Source organism: Cariama cristata, unplaced genomic scaffold (assembly GCF_000690535.1).
Source record: "Cariama cristata isolate BGI_N322 unplaced genomic scaffold, ASM69053v1 scaffold11595, whole genome shotgun sequence".
In the NCBI taxonomy this organism is placed as follows: Eukaryota; Metazoa; Chordata; class Aves; order Cariamiformes; family Cariamidae; genus Cariama; species Cariama cristata.
The window spans coordinates 2,339-21,571 of NW_009618143.1; the positions used below are offsets into that span (position 1 = coordinate 2,339).

The 19,233-nt window shown below is 36.5% G+C and overlaps 1 protein-coding gene across 1 annotated transcript in view; it reads left to right on the plus strand.

Moving 5' to 3' along the window:
* The first annotated feature begins 443 nt into the window (after positions 1–443).
* Positions 444–19,233, plus strand: part of PVRL3 (poliovirus receptor-related 3) — a 22,160-nt gene continuing 3,370 nt past the window's right edge. The window contains exons 1-4 of the mRNA XM_009700745.1: positions 444–834; positions 7,935–8,231; positions 9,881–9,998; positions 12,863–13,014. Of these exons, the coding sequence (XP_009699047.1) occupies positions 477–834; positions 7,935–8,231; positions 9,881–9,998; positions 12,863–13,014 (925 nt within the window). The 5' untranslated portion in view covers positions 444–476. The remainder of the gene's footprint in view (positions 835–7,934; positions 8,232–9,880; positions 9,999–12,862; positions 13,015–19,233) is intronic.

A 19,233-nucleotide genomic window follows, 5' to 3' on the forward strand; every position in this document is an offset into this window, starting at 1 on the left:
GTGTGTGATTTTTGTTTGGTTCTTTTTTTAGTTGTTGCTTTGCTTTTTAAATAGTTACTGGTATGATAAGTGGTAGATGTTTCACTTATGCATTTCTCCGTAAATTATCTTTATCAAGAGTTTTATCTTTTGCAAGTAGAAATAGGTGTAGTAGTTTAACTTAAATTTTTACCTGATGCTCTGTATCAGTAATCAGGCTGCTGAAGTACCACATCTGATGACTGTTTTTTCAGTAAATCTGAATACACGCAATGCTCCTATCTAGTTAAGTTACCAAACGATTGATACACCAGTTAAACAATTATCAAGTCGTTTTTAGATAAAGTTGTATATTAATGAAAATATTTTCTGAACAATGTTGATCTGCACATAGCTTCGTTTCTGCTTAAAGCATGCTTCTGTAATGTTTCCGCACTGCTGTCAATCAGCTAGATTATGTGAAGACTTAGAGGCATAACCTTCTTGTATACCAACTAATGATTGCTTTGTTTGTAGGTGCCTTAGCTGGACCAGTTGTTGATCCACATGTGACAGCAGTTTGGGGGAAGAAGGTTGCACTGAAATGCATAATTGATGTAAATGAAACAATAACACAAGTTTCTTGGGAGAAGATACATGGTAAAAGTTCACAGACTATTGCTGTTCATCATCCTGAATATGGAATATCTGTTCAAGGAGAATACCAAGGAAGAGTGTCATTTAAAAACTACTCACTTACTGATGCAACAATCATCTTAAAAAATGTAAGCTTTTCTGATGCAGGAGAATATATTTGCAAGGCAGTTACATTCCCACTTGGAAATACACAGTCATCAACAACTGTAACAGTACTAGGTAAGTCAACTCCTTTATGAAAGGAGGTGAAATTAGTAGCACAAACTTGTTAGCTAAATTCTGCACACTTACTAATTGTATTTTACTGTTTAACCAGTGACAATACAAAAAATGTATTTGCCAGTCTTTCGTAACAGGTGTCTTGGTATTCTTACTAGCATCATTGAGGAGACTTCCTTTGGGTCTTGCTTCTTTAGAACTTGCTCTTTGATTGTCCAGACGTTAAAAAGAAATAAGCAGTCCTTGTTTAGGCTTTGTGCTAATCTAAACATTTGGACAGTGCTTTAGAACTTAGACCTGGCGTTGCTGATACTAGGGACCTATGTGTGTGTGTCTGCTGAGAAGGTGCCAAACACAGAGTTAGCTACCATCTTGGCTAAATTCCCTCATAAATGTATTGCTAATATGATAAGTTAATGTAGCTGCTTGGAGCTGGTGATGTAAACTGTTCTTTGCACAGTATAAACATAAAGCAAAACTGCCTAGACTACTAGCGGGACTTGTGGGAAGAAAGAGGCAATGTAAACCCTTGACTGGTTGTGGATAGTCACAATGTGTTGCTTATGTGAACTGATTTTTTCACATGAACTGATTTTGTCTGTCTTGTTGAGGGTTCAGTGTTACTGTCATAAATGACTAATTCTGAAGCACAGGTAGACTTGGGTCGTAGTGCAGTATGAGGTAAAAGGATTACTGAAACTTGAAAACCTATTGATTTGCCTTTTCCTTGTAGTATTATACCTTATTATAATAGAGTAAGTTACTTCTGTATCCGCTGCCAGTGGTCAAGTGATATTGTCTACAGCTAGTGTTGTCCTCAATGACTCTATTTTTGTAAACCAGTGTGCTTTCTAGCATCTTCTTGGTCTTTGATGTCTGCTGTCCACAGTAGTAGAATACTATATGAGGTTAATCAGATGGCTGTAGCACAGTATGTAAACTGGTTTTCACCACAAGGTGGGGCAAAATAAACGCATCAAAGTGGCTTAATCCAATTTGAAACAAGTAACTTGACCAAATAAGTTCTCTGGGATATACAAAGCATGTAGTGCTCTCTTCCATCTGTTTTCTGTCTGTACTACAAATGGCTATGTCTATGGCTATTGTAGCAGTCTTCTGATTTCAGGTTTCAGCTATTGTGCTTTATCAACTTATAGTGGGAGGTTGTTACTGCTTTCTTTTGTCTGTTCTAGTCAGTTCCTATTTTTAAGTGTTGTTTGGTTTTTTTTGGATCATGTTAGTAGTTGTGTCCATTTTGCCATTCAAATTTTAGGTTTATGGAGAACCTGAGGATGAACTTGGAAAGGAAATGTATGGCTTATTTGAAAATGTAGAAGGACCGCAACTTGCTTGCTAAGATACATACTATCAAAAATTGCAGTTGGAATAGGTAAAGAAGTATGTGTCAGGCATACAGTGATCCTGATCATAGGGGTTTTTCTTTCATAGTTGCTGTAGATGGTTGCTGATAGTTGTAAGCCTCTCAGTGACTTGGTATCAATCTCTGAATTGCAGAACCCAACTACTACTACCAAAGATTACTTTCCATCCTAGTTAGCAGCTGCTTGGCTTGCCTATGCAGCTGGGTAGCCAGCCCTCTGTTGGACTTACCTAAGTTCTGTGGCCTCAGCAGCACATCTTCTTTCCTTCTGCAAACTTTTTGCTACACTGATATGTAGACTTAAACAGTACAAATACTGGGGAAGTAACCATTTTCAGAATAGGCATGTAACTGAATAATTCTTGAGCTTTACTGACCAGAGCTCAGCAGTTCCAAGTTCAGCAGAGTCTTAAGGCATGCAGTAGCTCCAATCAAAACTTAAAACCTGCTGTGACTTAAAATCAACTTTAGTCTGACTGCATTCTCCCACTGTTCTAAAAGACTCTCCTAAGTGAGGAGAGAAAAGTTCATGTCCTAGGGCTGAAACCGTTTCTAGTCCAAGCAGTGTTGCCTTTTTTCCTAGTCCCTGTTTGTTCCTGTTTGGCAAAGAATTGGTTCCCTTCCTGTGTGTAGTAGACATATGTAACTTAATCACGTAGTAGATGCTTGTACACTTGTAAGGCAAGAGACACTGAAGACAAACGGAGGAAAAAATAACTACGGGATAAAATGTTCCTGTATTTTGCCACTGTACACTGATCACTTGAGACCATATTTAGAACCTCTGTCTTATGCTACTTAAGCTTAACAAATTTACCTCATTTGGCTTTGCTCACTCCCAGTTTACCTCGCTTAGTGCTTCATGTTGTCTTAAGAAAATGCACTATAAAAGAATAGGTTAAAACAGTGAAAATATGAACATTCTTTTTGGGTCAAACAGATGTATTGATCTTGTCTAAAAGTCTGGTTCTTCAAACTTACCTTGTTTAAACTGGGCAAAAAACTTGCAAAGAATTTTGTCAAGCTGTTTCTTTCTCAACATGCTGACTGAACTGGCCAAAAGGGTGTTTGAAGGCAGAAGAGATGGTGTGTGTGACAGGGTAGCTTGTAGAGCTAATGTAATTTTTATGTTACTAGCTTGAGCGCTGTATACGACTATTTTCAAATACTTGATTTGAGTTTACTGTCTTGCTGAACTACATTTCTCAGCATGAGTATTGATAAAGTAGATCTTGTTCTTCTGCAGGCTAGCCCTTACTAATGCTACAGGTGAAGACTGATCTGTACAGATGAGAATGTCAAAGGTGTAGGTCTGTCACAGTGAATAGATAGCAGACACACTATTGTAGAAATTCTTAGAATAAGGAATTAAAGGAAGATGCATGACGGCCAGTATAGATAAATGGTCCCCTCAGACAGTTCTGAGAAACTAATGGTATCTGAAAACTGCTAGTTGGTGAGATGTGCACGTTCTTAAGTATCCCACAATACTCTGAGACAGGAAAAAGGATTAAGTAGCTAACAAATTAGTGAACTGGCTGGTCTTAAAAACAAAAAGGCAAAACAAACAAAAAACCCCCACACAACAACAGAACAAAAACTCAAAGTCAATGAAAGATTAATTAATGGGCAGGATAAGTTACACAGAAATATAAGGCTGCTGGTTTTGAGGGGAGAGAAAATAAAAAGCAGAAATAGTGTTTTGAAAAGAAGTTATTCAAGTAAATGTCAATTTTGATGGAGAAGGGGCTGACAATTCCCAGTGTCATGCTGTTGCCAAGGAATTAGTGAATTTAATGGTAAGTGGAAATAATACTGTTTGTGTTGTAATCATGCCAATTTCATCCAGACCTCCTGTGCATGGTGGCAGAAGAAAATTAGTTTTAAAACTAATAGAAGCAGTTGAAAAAGGCTTATGAAGTAGTTGAAACTAAGAAGAAACTTTGAGGCTTGGAAACTTAATGCAATAGGATTTAAAGCTTGCCCTTGATACTTCATTACATGTTTTTTCTATAAAGAAGTGTAAGGACTAGAGCAATGAGAGATCTCTGATTGTCCATGTCAATGTAGAGTGAAACTAGAGTAAGTAGGGTTAAATTAGATAGTGGTCATGAATCAGTAAAAGGGTTAGCACAGATGTGCAAATTAGTTGAGACTTCCTAAACAGCTGCACATCTAGCTTCCATACTTCAGCCACCATTTGTTATAACTTGATTATAATTCATGCTGTAATAGTGCTTTGCGTTTGTGTGACTATTCTTCTCCTAAGAGAGATTGAAGTGATCCTTTTGATAACCTCTGTCCATTCAGTCCATGTATCTACTCTGATTATTTAAAGGGGATGGGGGAAACCACCGCTGCCCGTGAACTCTTGCACTGTGGAAGCAGGTCCCTTGTGCTTTTGGATCTTTGTGGGGTTGGTGGCTTCCTTTCCCAAACTAAGCTTTGTCTGCACCATCTTTTTCACTTGTCCTGAACAGAGCATAATATTTCTACTGAATGGGTGAAGCAGCTTCTCTAGTGCTGTCCCAATCTCCTTCATGTGTCCCCACCACCACAGTGAGCAGCAAAAGTCCATAAGGCACACTTCAGTACGATTCATGTGGCACACGGAAGGGTCCTGGGACAAAAGAGGACTGCTACAGAGTCTCTGTATATAGAAGTTCTATTTTAAAAAAGGAAAGGGGGCGGGGGAACCAACGATCACCAACCCAGCCAGCTGAAAACCCACAAAAAACCTCTCCAAACCCCAAGTTGAAAACAGTAAATCTGTTTCCCATTGTGAGAGGTGAGATGCCAATGACCCCTTGCAATTAGGGATTCATTCACCAGATACTTATCTTAATCCATGAGTGAAACAGCTAGAAAGGCTGTGGAATGAGTAGCTGGGTTTCTGCTGGTTTTGCTTCGGTTGCTGGGGCGAAGTAATCCTGAAGGGTAGACTGTAGAATTAAGTATCACAACAGAAGTTCCTTTCTACTTTTTAGTATGTAGCTATTTAGTTGTCTTGCTATTGGTGTGTAGTCCAAGAATCATGATTTATGGAACAATGTGACAGTAGAAAGCTAATCATTTGTAAAGTGTAAAAAAGCTAAAGCACCAAAACACATTGGACTGGGAATAAGTATATTTTATGGAATTGAGTGATTTTGAATAGTTCAACTTCATCTCTTTCTGACAAGTGTAAAACTAAGAATTACACAATGAACTGAAACTGGCCAATCTGACAAATTTCAGATATCACTTGAGAAAGCAAAGTACTCTTTTTTTTGTTTGTTTGTTTCCCCCTAATAATGATAACCTTAGGAGAAACTACACTTTTTAAATGAGTCTGTAGCCTGTTCTCTGGCTACTGTCATTTAATGCTTGAAGACTTTTTTTCTAAAAGCGCAGCAAGTGGAGCAACATACTGAGTAGTCTGCTTTGGGTCTGGAGATCCATACTACCTTAGTTGAGACCTCTTGTTCACTTATGTATGCTTTCACAGAGGGGTAGAGGAAAAATTCTGGAATTGTGTACTCCTTGAGGAAAATTCAAAGGAATAGAATATATGAAACTTTATTTCCAGCTGATATTGTTTGCATCTGTAAGTTCTGACATGAAAAGCTAATGATAGCTGTTAATTTAATTTATTTCACTATGACGGAGATCTTGGGCAGGGGGAATACACCAAAAATTAGTATCTTTACGCTTGTAAGACACCTAAATGTAAATTTGGCTGTTTGTTTCTGCATTTCAGTAATACTGCAGAATCTACTGAAAAGGTTACTACTAATGGTTTGGGGGGAACAAGGTGGTAATGTTTATGTTAAATCAGGGGAACCAAATTGTGGGTCAAATAACAAAGCTGTGTAATGTTAAGGTCTCCATACTAGGTTTTAAATGTTGGTTGGGTTTGGTTTTTTCAGATGATTGATTGCTGTGTATGTATATCAGTTCAAATATCCAAACTTATTGCAGAAAGCTTTAGTTGTTGCTAATATTGGAGAGCAGGGAATGAAATTTTGAAAGCAGCTCTGTTAGAGGTGCTTCAGAGCTAGAAGAATGAATGTAGGATTTAGTGGAAAAACCCAGCTGTTGGTTTATTTACAAGTAGGGTCACTAACAAATAGCAGAGGGTAGGCATTCAGAGAAACAAAGTAGAAAATAATCCACTCCTGGTATTCGCACAAATCACCAACCTTCATTTTAGTAATAAGGTATATTCTCTAAGCACTTCTGAGCATAGAACAGAAAAAACGTATTTTTATAAGATTATCTGTTTAGTAGTTACGTTTCCTTTCAGTGTAATTCAGCAAATAATAAACCATCTTCTTCAGACATGAGCAGTGTTAGACTAAGCAGAAAACAATCAAAAACTGATTCTGGCACTGAATTCACTGGAGCTGAAAATATTTATTACCTGATTATCTCTGGAAAATATAGGTAATTGGAGAAGTATCTTGCCAGGTATTGTGAACTCTGCTGTATTTCATTTCAAGATGTGTGGGTCAGCTTCAACTTCTTGGAAAGAAATTCTGTGAATTAAACTTCTCCTTATAGGATACTGAAAGGCACAGAAGTTGCAAGAGTTGTCTGCACGCTGTGATTAGTGAGGGCTAGCCCACTGAAGTGTGGAGTGATGACTTCATTTCAGAGGACTCCCATAGCCTTATTAGATCAAAAGGCAAGGATTAAGTAATCTGGTATTGGGGATAGAAATGGGCCATCTGAGAAAGCAGAACCTTGGTTTCTATCTGAAGCACCGAACAGTGTTTCTGACTGCAGTATTTCTGCAAGTGGTAGATGGCTTATACAGGGCTGAAACAGATTTCTTAAATAAGGAGGAAATTTCTTTAAAAGCTTTTCAGTCTATGGCCCTCAATAGTAGACTTGTACATCAGGAACTCAACTTCATTTTAGAAGGAAGTGTGTTTTCTAAATATCGAAAATTTTGGGGTGAGCAGTGGGTTTACAAGGAGGTCACATCCTTCCACTTGCAGATTTCTTGAGTCTTGAGTATTGGGTTAAAATTTTTTTACTTCTGTAGGGATTTGTTCACAGGAATACATATAGACAGAATCTTACTTATATAAAGAAACTATTTGTATATCAAAAATGTACATCATTTTTATCTAAGACTTGTATATATTTGTGTATGCATATTAGATTTTATATATAATGTGCATATATACTTTAGAGGGTAACTGTCCTTTTCAACATGGAATCAATTTGTATTGTACTGATCAACAGAAGCTTAAACTTTTAATGTTGGGTGTTAAAACACTGATATAATTAGCTTTGAAATTACACAAACTGACAATATAGATTAATACTTTAAGTATAATGCTTGAAAGTACAGTAGAATCTAAGCTTTTTCTAAAAATTACCATATAGTTTCAATCTAACAGTTTAAGCTGTCTGTTGTCAGACACTGCAGCTGAAGCACTGTAGTTGGCCTGTCGTGCCTAACCACGTTGGAATTCCCTGTCAGTGCATTAAGTGTAGTGAATGAGCAACATTAAACTTTAATGAGTGGACAAAGGTGAACAATATCAGCAGGCCAAAGCTTTGTAGAGTTAGTACCTCTGATATATGACACGATCTTATTTCTAGGATATCTGATTAGCAGCATGGGCTTTTGCAAATGGATTAGATCTTGTCTAACTCTTTTACATAGCAACAGTTTCAAAGATCTGGAGTCTTTCTTGTTTAAATTTACTTTTTTTCTCCTCTCCAGTTGAACCTGTTGTGAGCTTAACGAAAGGACCAAGCCCTCTAATAGATGGCGCAAATAGGACAGTAGCAGCCACTTGTACAGCAGCCACTGGAAAACCTGCTGCAGAGATTGACTGGGAAGGAGGTCTTGGTGAAATGGAGTCCAGCTCTACTTTGTTTCCAAATGAAACAGTGACAGTTGTAAGTCAGTATATGATTGTCCCTGCACGATTCGCAAGAGGAAGACTTATAACTTGTATTGTGAGGCACCCTGCTTTGGAAAAGGAGATAAGGTACCCTCATGTGTTGGACATACAGTGTAAGTATTCTATAAGGTACTTAGTACTTGGTATATTTCTTATAACCATCCTCTGTATTGGTGTATGCCTTTCACAGGAAGGAGATGAGCATGTACTACTTGAGGGGAAAAAAGGGAAATTAAAACTGTATAGAAAAGCATGTGGGAAGAGGTAGGTTGGGCAGGAGTAGAAACCTAGAGTCTCTGTAGTAAAAAAAAAAAATCTAGTCACAAAGGTAGAATACTGTTATGTTTCTACTGTTTGTTTTGGATATTGGCTTATGCCTAAACATTATTATTCATGTTTATATTTAGCATTGAAAAGATTACAAAGTAACAAACCTAGTTGATCCGTAAACTGTTTATAGTGCCTTACAATTTTCAGCAGTATTAAAAAAGAGTTCTAATGAAGATTCATATTTGAGATGACAAGTTGGAAATAGGTCTTATGGGGGTCAGTAAGTTATTTCCAAATTACTCACTAAGCTTTTTCCACTCTAATTTGCATAAGGAAACAAGAACGTAATATATACGTTCCTAACACTTGTTATTCAGCTTCAGATTGCTCATGTAATTCAAACCTGTACCAGGCTTGTTTAACAAATTTGTGGCTTTAAAACATGTAAATATGAAGTGAGATGGCTTAGAATGCTGCTTAGTTAAAACCAGTTTAGACAAATAAGCCTTAGACACGTGACCCACTTTTTGTTGGACAATGCGTATGTGACCAAAATGAGCTATTTTCAAGTTCTTCCTTCGGTATCCTGTCTCAGCTGTGTGCTGCTTTGAAGTTCCTAAATTGTAGAAGACTGTCAATTCAATTAGAAGAAATGTAGTAGCTAGAAAAAAGTTAACTTTGCTATTTTGGTTTGACTGGAATCTCTTGCAGGTTTGTTTTTGTTCTATTTGGTAAAGAAACACTTATTATTTTTATCTCAAATTAGTGTTAAGGCATGTTTCAGAACTTCTGACAAAACTGTATAGTAAGCACCACAGCAGCAGGTGGGAAGCAGAGATTTTATGTCTGCGTTCTCTAGTCTTCCCTCAGTCTTCCCTTATGCTTACAGCTTTTCCAACTATTCCATCTCTGCTGTAGAAGCTTATACCAAATCATGCTGGTTTTCCTGTTCTCTGGGTTCTGAATATTTCAACTAGGTGTCCTTGCTTTTTAGAGCCATAACAACATAATTCCACATTATGATGCTAGTGGATAACTATTAACCTTTAAGTGGCATCTGTGAACTGTTTGATTTCCTAATTACTTGGCTTCTCAAAACGCTGTTTCTGATACTTTGCTGTATCTTGTTAGTGAGAAGTAGCTCTAAATTACCATTCCTCACTTCCAAAAAATATTAAACTAATTCTTTTCTTCTGAAATCATCTCGCTTCCCCCAAGTGCTGTATGTTTGCTGAAAAGACATAGCAGGACAGTTGCACCAATTAAAACAACTTACTGTCCCTGATCTAATCAACTGCTGCATATTCTACTGTAGCTTGGAATTGTAGTGGTGTTCTCTGTATTTTGTTGTTGTTGGCTTTGAAGTTTAAAAACAAACAAACAAAAAACCTCACAAAAAAGCCATCATCTGCTCCACTGAGCTGGCCATTACACACAGTTCATGTTTAAAGAAAATATGTGATTGTTGATGGGTTAAATCTTTTCTTGTCAGATGCCCCAGAAGTTTCAGTAACTGGCTATGATGGGAACTGGTTCATTGGAAGAGAGAACGTTCAGCTCAGATGTAATGCTGATGCAAATCCATTACCTATGGAATTTATGTGGACCAGGTAAATACTTATTAAAAGGGGCTTGCCACATGATTAAAGTGGTCTAATCTCTTAGCTTACAGGAAATATCTCTTTTGAACACCGGGAGTATATGATTTGTATTGGATTGTAATGATATTATCCAGCCTTTTAAAAGGAGGATGTAGGATGTGCGTAAGTATGAATGTGGATGAGTGGATGTCCTCTAAACTTACAAGCCTGAACAGTTTGTCGTTACTCTCAAGATAACATCTTTTGTAGTTACTTAATAAAGTGGACTAAACTGTGTATGTTGCAGTATACAGAGCAAAGCCCAACAAATGTAGTAGAGATCCAACTATTATTTGCTTCCTTCTGTTTGATTATTACTTAAAGTAGATTGTAAACAATTGAACAGACTTTTCTTTATCTGCATTTTAAAATCTAGAAATTACAGTTGAGATGGCAAATACTGCTTACTGAATTATAGAATTTGTCACGTTTTCCAACAGTGCTTAAGTAGTTGCCAAGACAGGTAAATGCAGTGTTCTACATGGTGATGGAAACTAGGTCTTGAACACATGTCTTTAGTTAAAAAAAAGAAAAAAAATTTCCTTAACAGCCACATTTCATGACTGTGGATTGAGTGGGCCCTACTCTGAAATTTATTGCTTTGCTTTTGCAGCCATGGATGTACTTTGGGCAGGAGACAGAGGAAGAGATGATAAAAGCAAACATAGATGAAAATCTGTCCTGTGAAGAGAAAAATAATTAAACCTAGCTATTTTAAATTGATTTGTTGCCTGTAGAAACAAAGGAAATAACTTTCCTAAGGACAGTGTAAATTTATTGATGTGAAGCTGTAATCCATTTTCCTGCCTTCTCAATGGTAGATATAATTTAGCATATAGAAACAGTAGTCATAGTGTGGTTTGAAAACATTGTATTGATAATTTTGGAACTGCCTGATGGCAGATTCACAGGAAAACAAAACATTACTGTAACTGGCTCAATCCTAAAAGCAATTGTTGAAATCTTAAGTCAGCATTGCAGCTAATGCTAGTCAGAATGGTATGACTAGACTAAAGTAGGTTTAATAAAATGTGTATCTTGCCTACAAGCTACAGTAGGCTGCCATCCCCATCCCATGCTTAGTTCAAAATCAGTGTGGTGAGAGATTGCAACACACAAAAATTCCTGTGTTTAAAAAAGCATGCCAGGCTCTCAACAGCAGTACCGCTTGTTTCTTCAGATGAATTGGGTTATCAGTTTTCTGATTTGAATTTGAGATGTATGTAAGAACTAATCAATGCAACCTCTATTTCCATTTCCTGAAGAAATATACATATTTAAATATATTTAAAGCACTTCCAGCTTCAGAGGTTACTTTTAAACTTCCTAAGGTTAAAAGTGAACCAACTTTTACCAAAAAAAGCTTAATTTTCTGGAATAAAACTAGTGTACATTTTTGAGCAACAAGAAAGCTCATCCAAGAAGCTGTAATATTGGTGAATGAGGAACTTCAGCGGAGGGAAAAAAAATTCCATGCAAAAGAAAGATAGCTTGAGTGCTTAAGGAAGTGGAAGCTAGCTGTATTGAAACTATCTGCTTTCTTACTGGTTTCAACTTACAGCTTTTAGAACTATCACATCAAAAAGTCTTTATCCCTTGGCTGCAAAGATGACATTGTGTTTGTTGGGATAGTAATATTTTCATTGTCAATGATACTTTAAAATGTTGCAGTTACGCAAACCTTTATTAGAGTAGAGCTTTCAAACCAATGGACTATTTTATAATGTTTTTTGAAATAAGTACTTATGATACTATGAATTATGAAGTACATGGTTAATCACTTTTATCAACTTGATATGGCTGAAGCTATTCTCAGTAATAATCATTGTCAGCAAAACAATGGGAATGTTGTCTTGAGCCTACATTTGTTGGAGATAGTGCTTACTGTTAACTATGGGGATGTTTTTCCATTTGAGTACCCGTTTTAAAGTGTCAGGGGTGGTTTTTTTTTTTTGTTCAATGCTACTTAAAGAATCATACTTTCTGAATGCTTCCAAGATACCGAGACCTGGTGATCACATGTTAGAATATTGACTTAGTCTTGCTTAGCTGTTAATAGATAAAAGCAAAATGGGATGCAGTGGCATGGAATTACACAGGTGTTTAATGGGCAGTTGTCAGCTCTGTTAAAATAATGCCAGTGCCTTTGCCCTTTCCCCTTTTTCTGTTGTGCTTACACAGTTGTTACTGCAATCACATGCAGAATGCTACAGGGAAATGATAGATTTGGAAAAGCCAGTTGATTGCAAACAATTTTTTTATTTAACCAGTTGTTTCTCCAAATGTATCACCAAGCTCCAAATTGAGTTTCAGTGCTGTAATTTAGATGGAAAAGTGATGGGGGGATGAGAAGAGGTAGACTGAGAGGGAAGAAACTGCTTGAACTCTTGCTCAGAAATCCTAGTTAAAATGTCCTGTAAATTCAGTATGTACTAACAGAAATATTTATTGTGATAGCTCAACTGGATGCAAAAGAACTGGCAGATAATCCTGACAGCAGTGTAAGTGCTTCTTAGTTTGACTGTTAGCATTTAGAGCTTGAGTTTGATTGTTCCTCCAAGTTCTTTTGAGATAAAGTTTTCTTAGTTGTTGTTGTAGTTCTTTGCAGACAGCTTCCTAGTGCCAGCAGATTTGACACTTAAAGGATTTGGCTCAGAAATTAAATACTAAATGTTCAGGTGGACACTGAAAATATCCAATGAAAGCCCACTGACAATGTCAGAGAAGTGTGAAAAGCTCACTCTCTATGACTATTGCAAATACTATTTTAAACTACTTATATTTAGATTTCAGTCACAAGGATTCACAGTTGAAATAAAACTCTTTTATTTTAGGTTGGATGGACAATGGCCTGAAGGATTGCTATCTGTTAATAATACTCTCCAGTTCAGCAGCCCATTGACTTACAACTACACTGGGACTTATATCTGCAAGGTGACTAATTCCCTTGGTCAGAGAAGTGATCAGAAGACTATCTACATATTAGGTAAGTCTTGCTTCTCGGGAAAGACAGTGTATTAACTTGGAAATTTTTTTTTTTTCAACGGTTGCAGTAGCAAACTGCAGAGCCAGTTGATGCATAAAATATTTGCACCTTTTAATTGTGTGAAAAGCTATTGAAAGTACGGATTTGAGAGCTACAATGAAACTTAAGATTAAACTGACTCTTCAATAATGGCAACATACAGTGGAAATTCTTAAGGTTGAGGTAGTTACCGTAGTGCTTCTGAGTGCTTCTGCCATGCTTTCTTTTGGTAGGTGAACTTTTTTTTTCCCCAAGTGTTAACTTGTGTTTGGCAAGACATATTGACTCCAATAAAAGGTACCTTGTCTGTAATAAATTGAAAAAACTGATGTTAGTGGGAGGGCAACTACTACATTTAGAAAAGTTAAAGATGCTCTGCCTTAAGGAAGTTAGGGTTATGTTCTGAATGTGTGCGTTGTACTCCAGTTTCTCGTTTTCTGCTATTCTTGGGATGCTGATACTTCACTTCATGATTACTGGGTATCTCATGCAGAACTCTTGCTGATCTGCTTAGTATAATACGGCAAATTTGTCTGTCTGTTTAGCACCACTGCTGTTGGAAAACATCCTTGTATCTATTAATACGATGTAATTAATGTTTACTATGATACCTTCTTTGTGAAAGAGCAGCATGACTTAAGGTGTATGTGAATAGTGCTATACAAATGTGAAAAAGCTCTCCAGATTTCCATAATGGATTAGCTAAATTAGCTAATAAGTATCTTAATCAACAAGTGCTAATATATTATCATTTTCTAAGGAAGATAAGACAGACATGAAAATTAAAACTTCTTTCTGTTGTATAGTGTTGCTGCTCCTCAGTAAGTTCTTGACCTTAGTTATTCCACAATGTGAATTATATGTCAGTGCATGTTGGTCAGTTACAGGACACAAACATAGGTGACTTCTTTGTAAGAACTTAAAACTAAATATGAACACTTAAGGGTTGAGATGAGGATGAAAACTTAAGACTAAAACTGAAGGTACAGAATCAAGCCACATGTGTTGTAATTCATATTTGATAGTTACCTCTGTCTTCAGAACAAAGGATGGTGTTTCAGTCAGACTAACGTAACTACACTGCAGACCGTTGTGGAAAACTAGTAAGTTCTAATCAATGGTCCAGTTAATGAGCTGGTTAACTGGAAACTTCTAAATAGTTTGAGACAGTGGAATTATTTGCAAGCAACTTAAATTATACAAAATTCTAGCTATCAAGACTGTTAAGTGCTGCAAGTCAATATAAAAGTCACTGCTGTGAGAAGTTATTTTTGGATGCTGGGTTCTAATGTTTCCTTGATGGAGAAGAACTCATGGCTGCGTAACAGTCTCAAAACAATTACAAAGACTGCCACATTGTAAAAAGTATCAAGTAAAAAAAATTAGAATGTCGTCATTAAATAGGGTCAAATATTCTCCTGGAATGTAACGTTCGAATACACTTACTTAAAAAATACCAGTACAGTTTAGCGCTCTGTCAGCCCTATTCTAATTGTAAGGATTATCGAGTCCACCACTTTACTAGTTGTCAGTTCTAGCCTATGGCAAATGCAACATAACTTAAACTAGCTTACTGCAAAGAGTTAAGCTGCAGTAATTGGTCTTTGGTGTGGACTGATGGATGCTGTTTACACATGTGTGGCTTTTCGGCTTTGTGTGACTTTGTTTTGTTGCGGTAACTTCATTGCAACTAGTACAACTTAGCTGTTTTTAGGGAGTGCCAAAACTGAACCTTAGCTAGCTAGAAATCAGTGTCATGGTTTTACAAGTTATGTGCACCAGTGAAAATAGATACTTTTATTGACATTAATTTCAGTTTTAAAAAACTCCATGTTAATCTTGGAGTGTGAAGCATGATCAACATCTAAGAAAATACAGGTGATTTTTAGGCAACTTAGAATAAATCTGGTGCTGTATCACTACAACTATTGCTCAGGCAAGTCATACACATCAGTTGAATGCTGAGACAAGCATCCAGCACTCTGCTCTAGATACCTTAGAGAAGATTATACCAAACTGAATAAAAGCACTGTGTGTTAACATTTACATATAGGAAACTTGATGAAAATGAATGGTGACGTAATTGTAAAGTATAGCACCTGTATTGTTTTCAGAAATTAATATTAAGCACATTTTATTGTAACTCTAAAGAATAACTTTTCAGTGTGACTGGCTCTTTAACTGAATGCCCTTAAAATGATGCAAGATGGATAAATGACTATGAAATAGTGAAAACATCCATCTTAATCGTTCCGGTTACTCTACAGAGGAAACCTAGAGACTGATGTCAGGAGTACAGAAAATAAGACTGAGGTAAAACTTTAAGTCAGACTGCTTACCACCTTAATATTTGACTTAACTGGGCAGGTACTATCTAATATTTGTGAACATGGCACTGCTGTACTGTAGAGCAATAGTTTAATTAGCTTATTTTCCTATCTTAGCAGATTTCTTAGCCATTTTCCACTGTATAAAACTTGGTGAAAACATGAAGTGAAACTTTAAAGCTAGAAGACAAAGCTGTATGACCACACGATCTTTCAAATTTTAATTACGAAGCTGTCAGAGAGGATTTATGAAGTTAATGTTTCTGAACAGTCATGGTGCTGGTAGTTGTAAAGCTTTTTAATTCCTAGAAAAAATAACTATTAAGTTGAAATGTGTTGTAGGATTGGAATGTAAGCTGAGGAAAAATTGCTTTTGGTCCTAATATGCATTGTTAAAAAGTAAGGCTGTATTTTCGATAAATTCTAATGTGCTTCTAACCTTTATGTTAATACTCTTGAAGTGGAATAGGGAAATAAATAACATTACTAATTATGTAAAAATATATACAGTTAGATAAAATATAATTTATGTAATATATAGGGTATATATTATATAATGTATGTTTTAGATTACATATAGTATATTATAGAATATATTATGTAGAATATAATTACATAATATTTCTTTCCTATGTATTATCTAATTATATGCTGTTACATATAATATATTATATTGGTATATGACTATATTATATAATACAAGGCAGGGACTAAATGGTAAATTCACCAACTTTTTGTTACAGGAGATGTTACATCTTTATATGGATAGGGAAATACTAAAATGCTGTTTGAAGCTATAGAGACTTTTTTATGTTGTTTTTAAGGCACATGTATCTTCACTATTTCTTACTTGTTCCATGATGTAGAGTTAAACTCGGTTAGTATAGTTGTCGACCAAAAGTCATGTGCCTCATGGAGTTCAGCAGTGATCAAGTGTTGTTGAGGTTCCTGACAGTCTTACAGCAACAGGTTTTCCACAACAAGCTGTCAGAGCATATGTAGAGCACTTCATCTTATAATATAGACTTACTCAGGTTTTCTACACAAGGAATTTAACTTTATTTTTTTGCCTTTATGTTCCCTCACCTTCATTCTGTTTGAGGCATCCCCTTTCTCCATGTGCAAGAGGGAGAGGTGACCTGCAAGACTCACATTCAGACAGAAACACACTTGCTTCCTGTCATCTTTTCAAATAACTGCTTTTGGAAGAGGTGACTTTTTGTTAAAAGTGAAGCTAGCTTTTCTTAGCCAGCAATGCTAGCAATTCTAGGAAGATGCGACTTGTAAGTACAGTCACCTTCTCGGAGAGTGGATATTGTCAGGGTTAACATAGCAAAGGCTACTCATTGTTTCTGCTTTTGTTTCTTTATATGTAAGACCTCTCTTCTGAGAGAATATTGTTAATACAGGCACTCTTGTATTTTATAAAGTGTATATTAGAAGGGATATTGATAAACTGCTTTTTTCTGCTCTGTAGAAAAGAAGTCCCAGGATATTCGAACTGCTAACTTGCATGCTGCCTGGTATAGCAGGCTTTGAACTTTCAACATTGTTCCTGAATATTCCTTGCAAGGTTGAGGTTATGTTAATGATAACAGCTTTTCTTTTGTGTCCTAACGAAATGCCAAAATGTTCTATTTGGTCAGTGGAAATCCCAGCTAGAAATGGCAAAAGTATACTGAACTTTGAAAACGGATGATTGACTCTGAAAGAAACGGTTAGTTGCTTCAGGCTGATACCAATCTTCGTATCTATTATGCTGCCAAAAGCAGGGGGAACAAACTGAAGATAATCTGAAGGAAAACATTTTAACTCCAATGTAGAACCTGTGTTAGCAAGACATTTTGTGGGGAGAGGGTGCCACAGTGTCCTTACCCGCTACTTGACTTTAGAGGGGGAATGGTTAGAGAAACAAAGATAAATTTCAAAATCATTTAATCTCATGTTCAGAAAGCCTTCTTTCATGGGAAGGCCACTTGCCCTGCTGTTACAAGGGAGTTGCAACATAAGCTTTTCAACGATTGGAAGGAAGGGCTGTTTTTGTAATGCCCAGATACATAGAGTTAGCAAGTACTTGGGTGTTTAGGTACTTAACATCTAAGGGAAACCTAGCAATAACAGCAGGTTAAGAAGCAGAGGTAAATATGTCTCTGTGCAAACATGCATGTAATACATAGACAGGCAGACGCTTTCCACTCTGTAAAATGAGATCTGCAAAGAGATCTTGTAATTTGTGCAAATCTAGTTTTGGATTATACGTAATTGATAGCAGGTCCTTGCCTTGCAGAGGGCAAAGAAAGGGATGTGAGAGTCAAAAGTGTGGATCTTGAACTGTGTGGGGTTTGTGTTTTGTTTTTTAAGCGGGGACAACTAGACTTTGTCATGACTTTTAAAACTAGACAGAGTTTGACTGTATTAATACACAACAACTAGCCAAGGCACCTTCCCTTCTGTAACTTAGTTTCTGTAATGCTTAAGTGACAAGTTTTAGCCAAAGGACATGTGTGCCAGTATTAAATTCTCTTCTTCCTTATTATAAAGCTTGTCACCTTATCTCTAAAATACTTCATAGTGGGCTAAATCCAAAGTAGTTAGTAGTTTAAAAATACTGTTGTCTTTAATTGATTTTTACAATGGTCTACTTGTTGATACCAAGACAGGACTTAACCTGAGACTTTTAAGGTAATGATCTGGTTCTAAGGGTGATCTGTCCATCTCTTTGCCCGTTCATCCTTCTGACCCTTGGATACTTGTTGGCTTTGGATTCCCACGGAAGCAAAGATGGGTCCTGGACATTTGAATGAGGGTATACTGCAGGGCAATTGAGGCAGGAAGGTGTAGTGTTTGGGGACATGAGACATACCATGTAGTTGGATGTGACTATTAAACTTAATTGTAGAAACTCCCCTGCCCAAGTTAAGTTATTTGTATTGCAAGAACTGGGAAAACTGTATCAAGAATAGGCATTTAAGGGAAACGTGAAAATACCAGACTGAACCTATTGGAAGTTGGTACCGACTTCTATGGGAAACATCTGGAAAATAAGTAATAGAGGGAGAACTAAGCAGTGTACAAAGACCGTGGTGCTTGCTTTGAGAAGGTATTAGAGCTTCCTTTAAAGAGCAAATCTTGCATTTCTTGGTAGAAAACTTATCAAAGGATATGAAACAAACTAGGAAAACTTGGCTTCTTTTTATGTATGGAGGAAGCTGATGGGTTTACTCTTTAATACCAGAAAATAGCTTTTCCCTTTCTTCAATTGTCTCCTATTTTATTTTAATGAGGGTGGTAGCTATGTGGTGGTAGAAGAAGTTTTTTTGTGGGTCTTCACTTGTCGTCATCATTACTACAGGGTGTATGTAATAAGCATTTGAACAGGGCCCAGAACGTAGTAAGAGAGAAAAACAGAAATTGAGATGCATTTAATGTAAAACGAGAAATTTTCAGAATTTCTGCTGCTTTCAGGTCCCTGGCCTGTATGGATACTTTGATTTGTTGTTGTTTGTGCAAGAATACAAGCCTACATGAGAGAAAGAGATGAGAACTGTTACACATTAGGTCATAAGTAAAATGTTAAAGAAAATCACCAGGAAATTGATGCTTTTGAATAAAGTACCATTTTAAACAACCTAAAATAAAAATTATGTGCTTAATGTTTTGTGGAAACCATTATGAACTCGAAGAAACAGGTATTGGTGATGATGTGAAATGTTATCATTAAACAGCTTGTTGGTATGAAAGACAATATTCTTTCATACTGACAGACAAGAGTGGCGTTTCCTTAATTTGGAGGTAGCATTTGAGATGTGATTTGCAAGCAAAATATTATGGAGTAGAGGTAAGGAACTCTGGC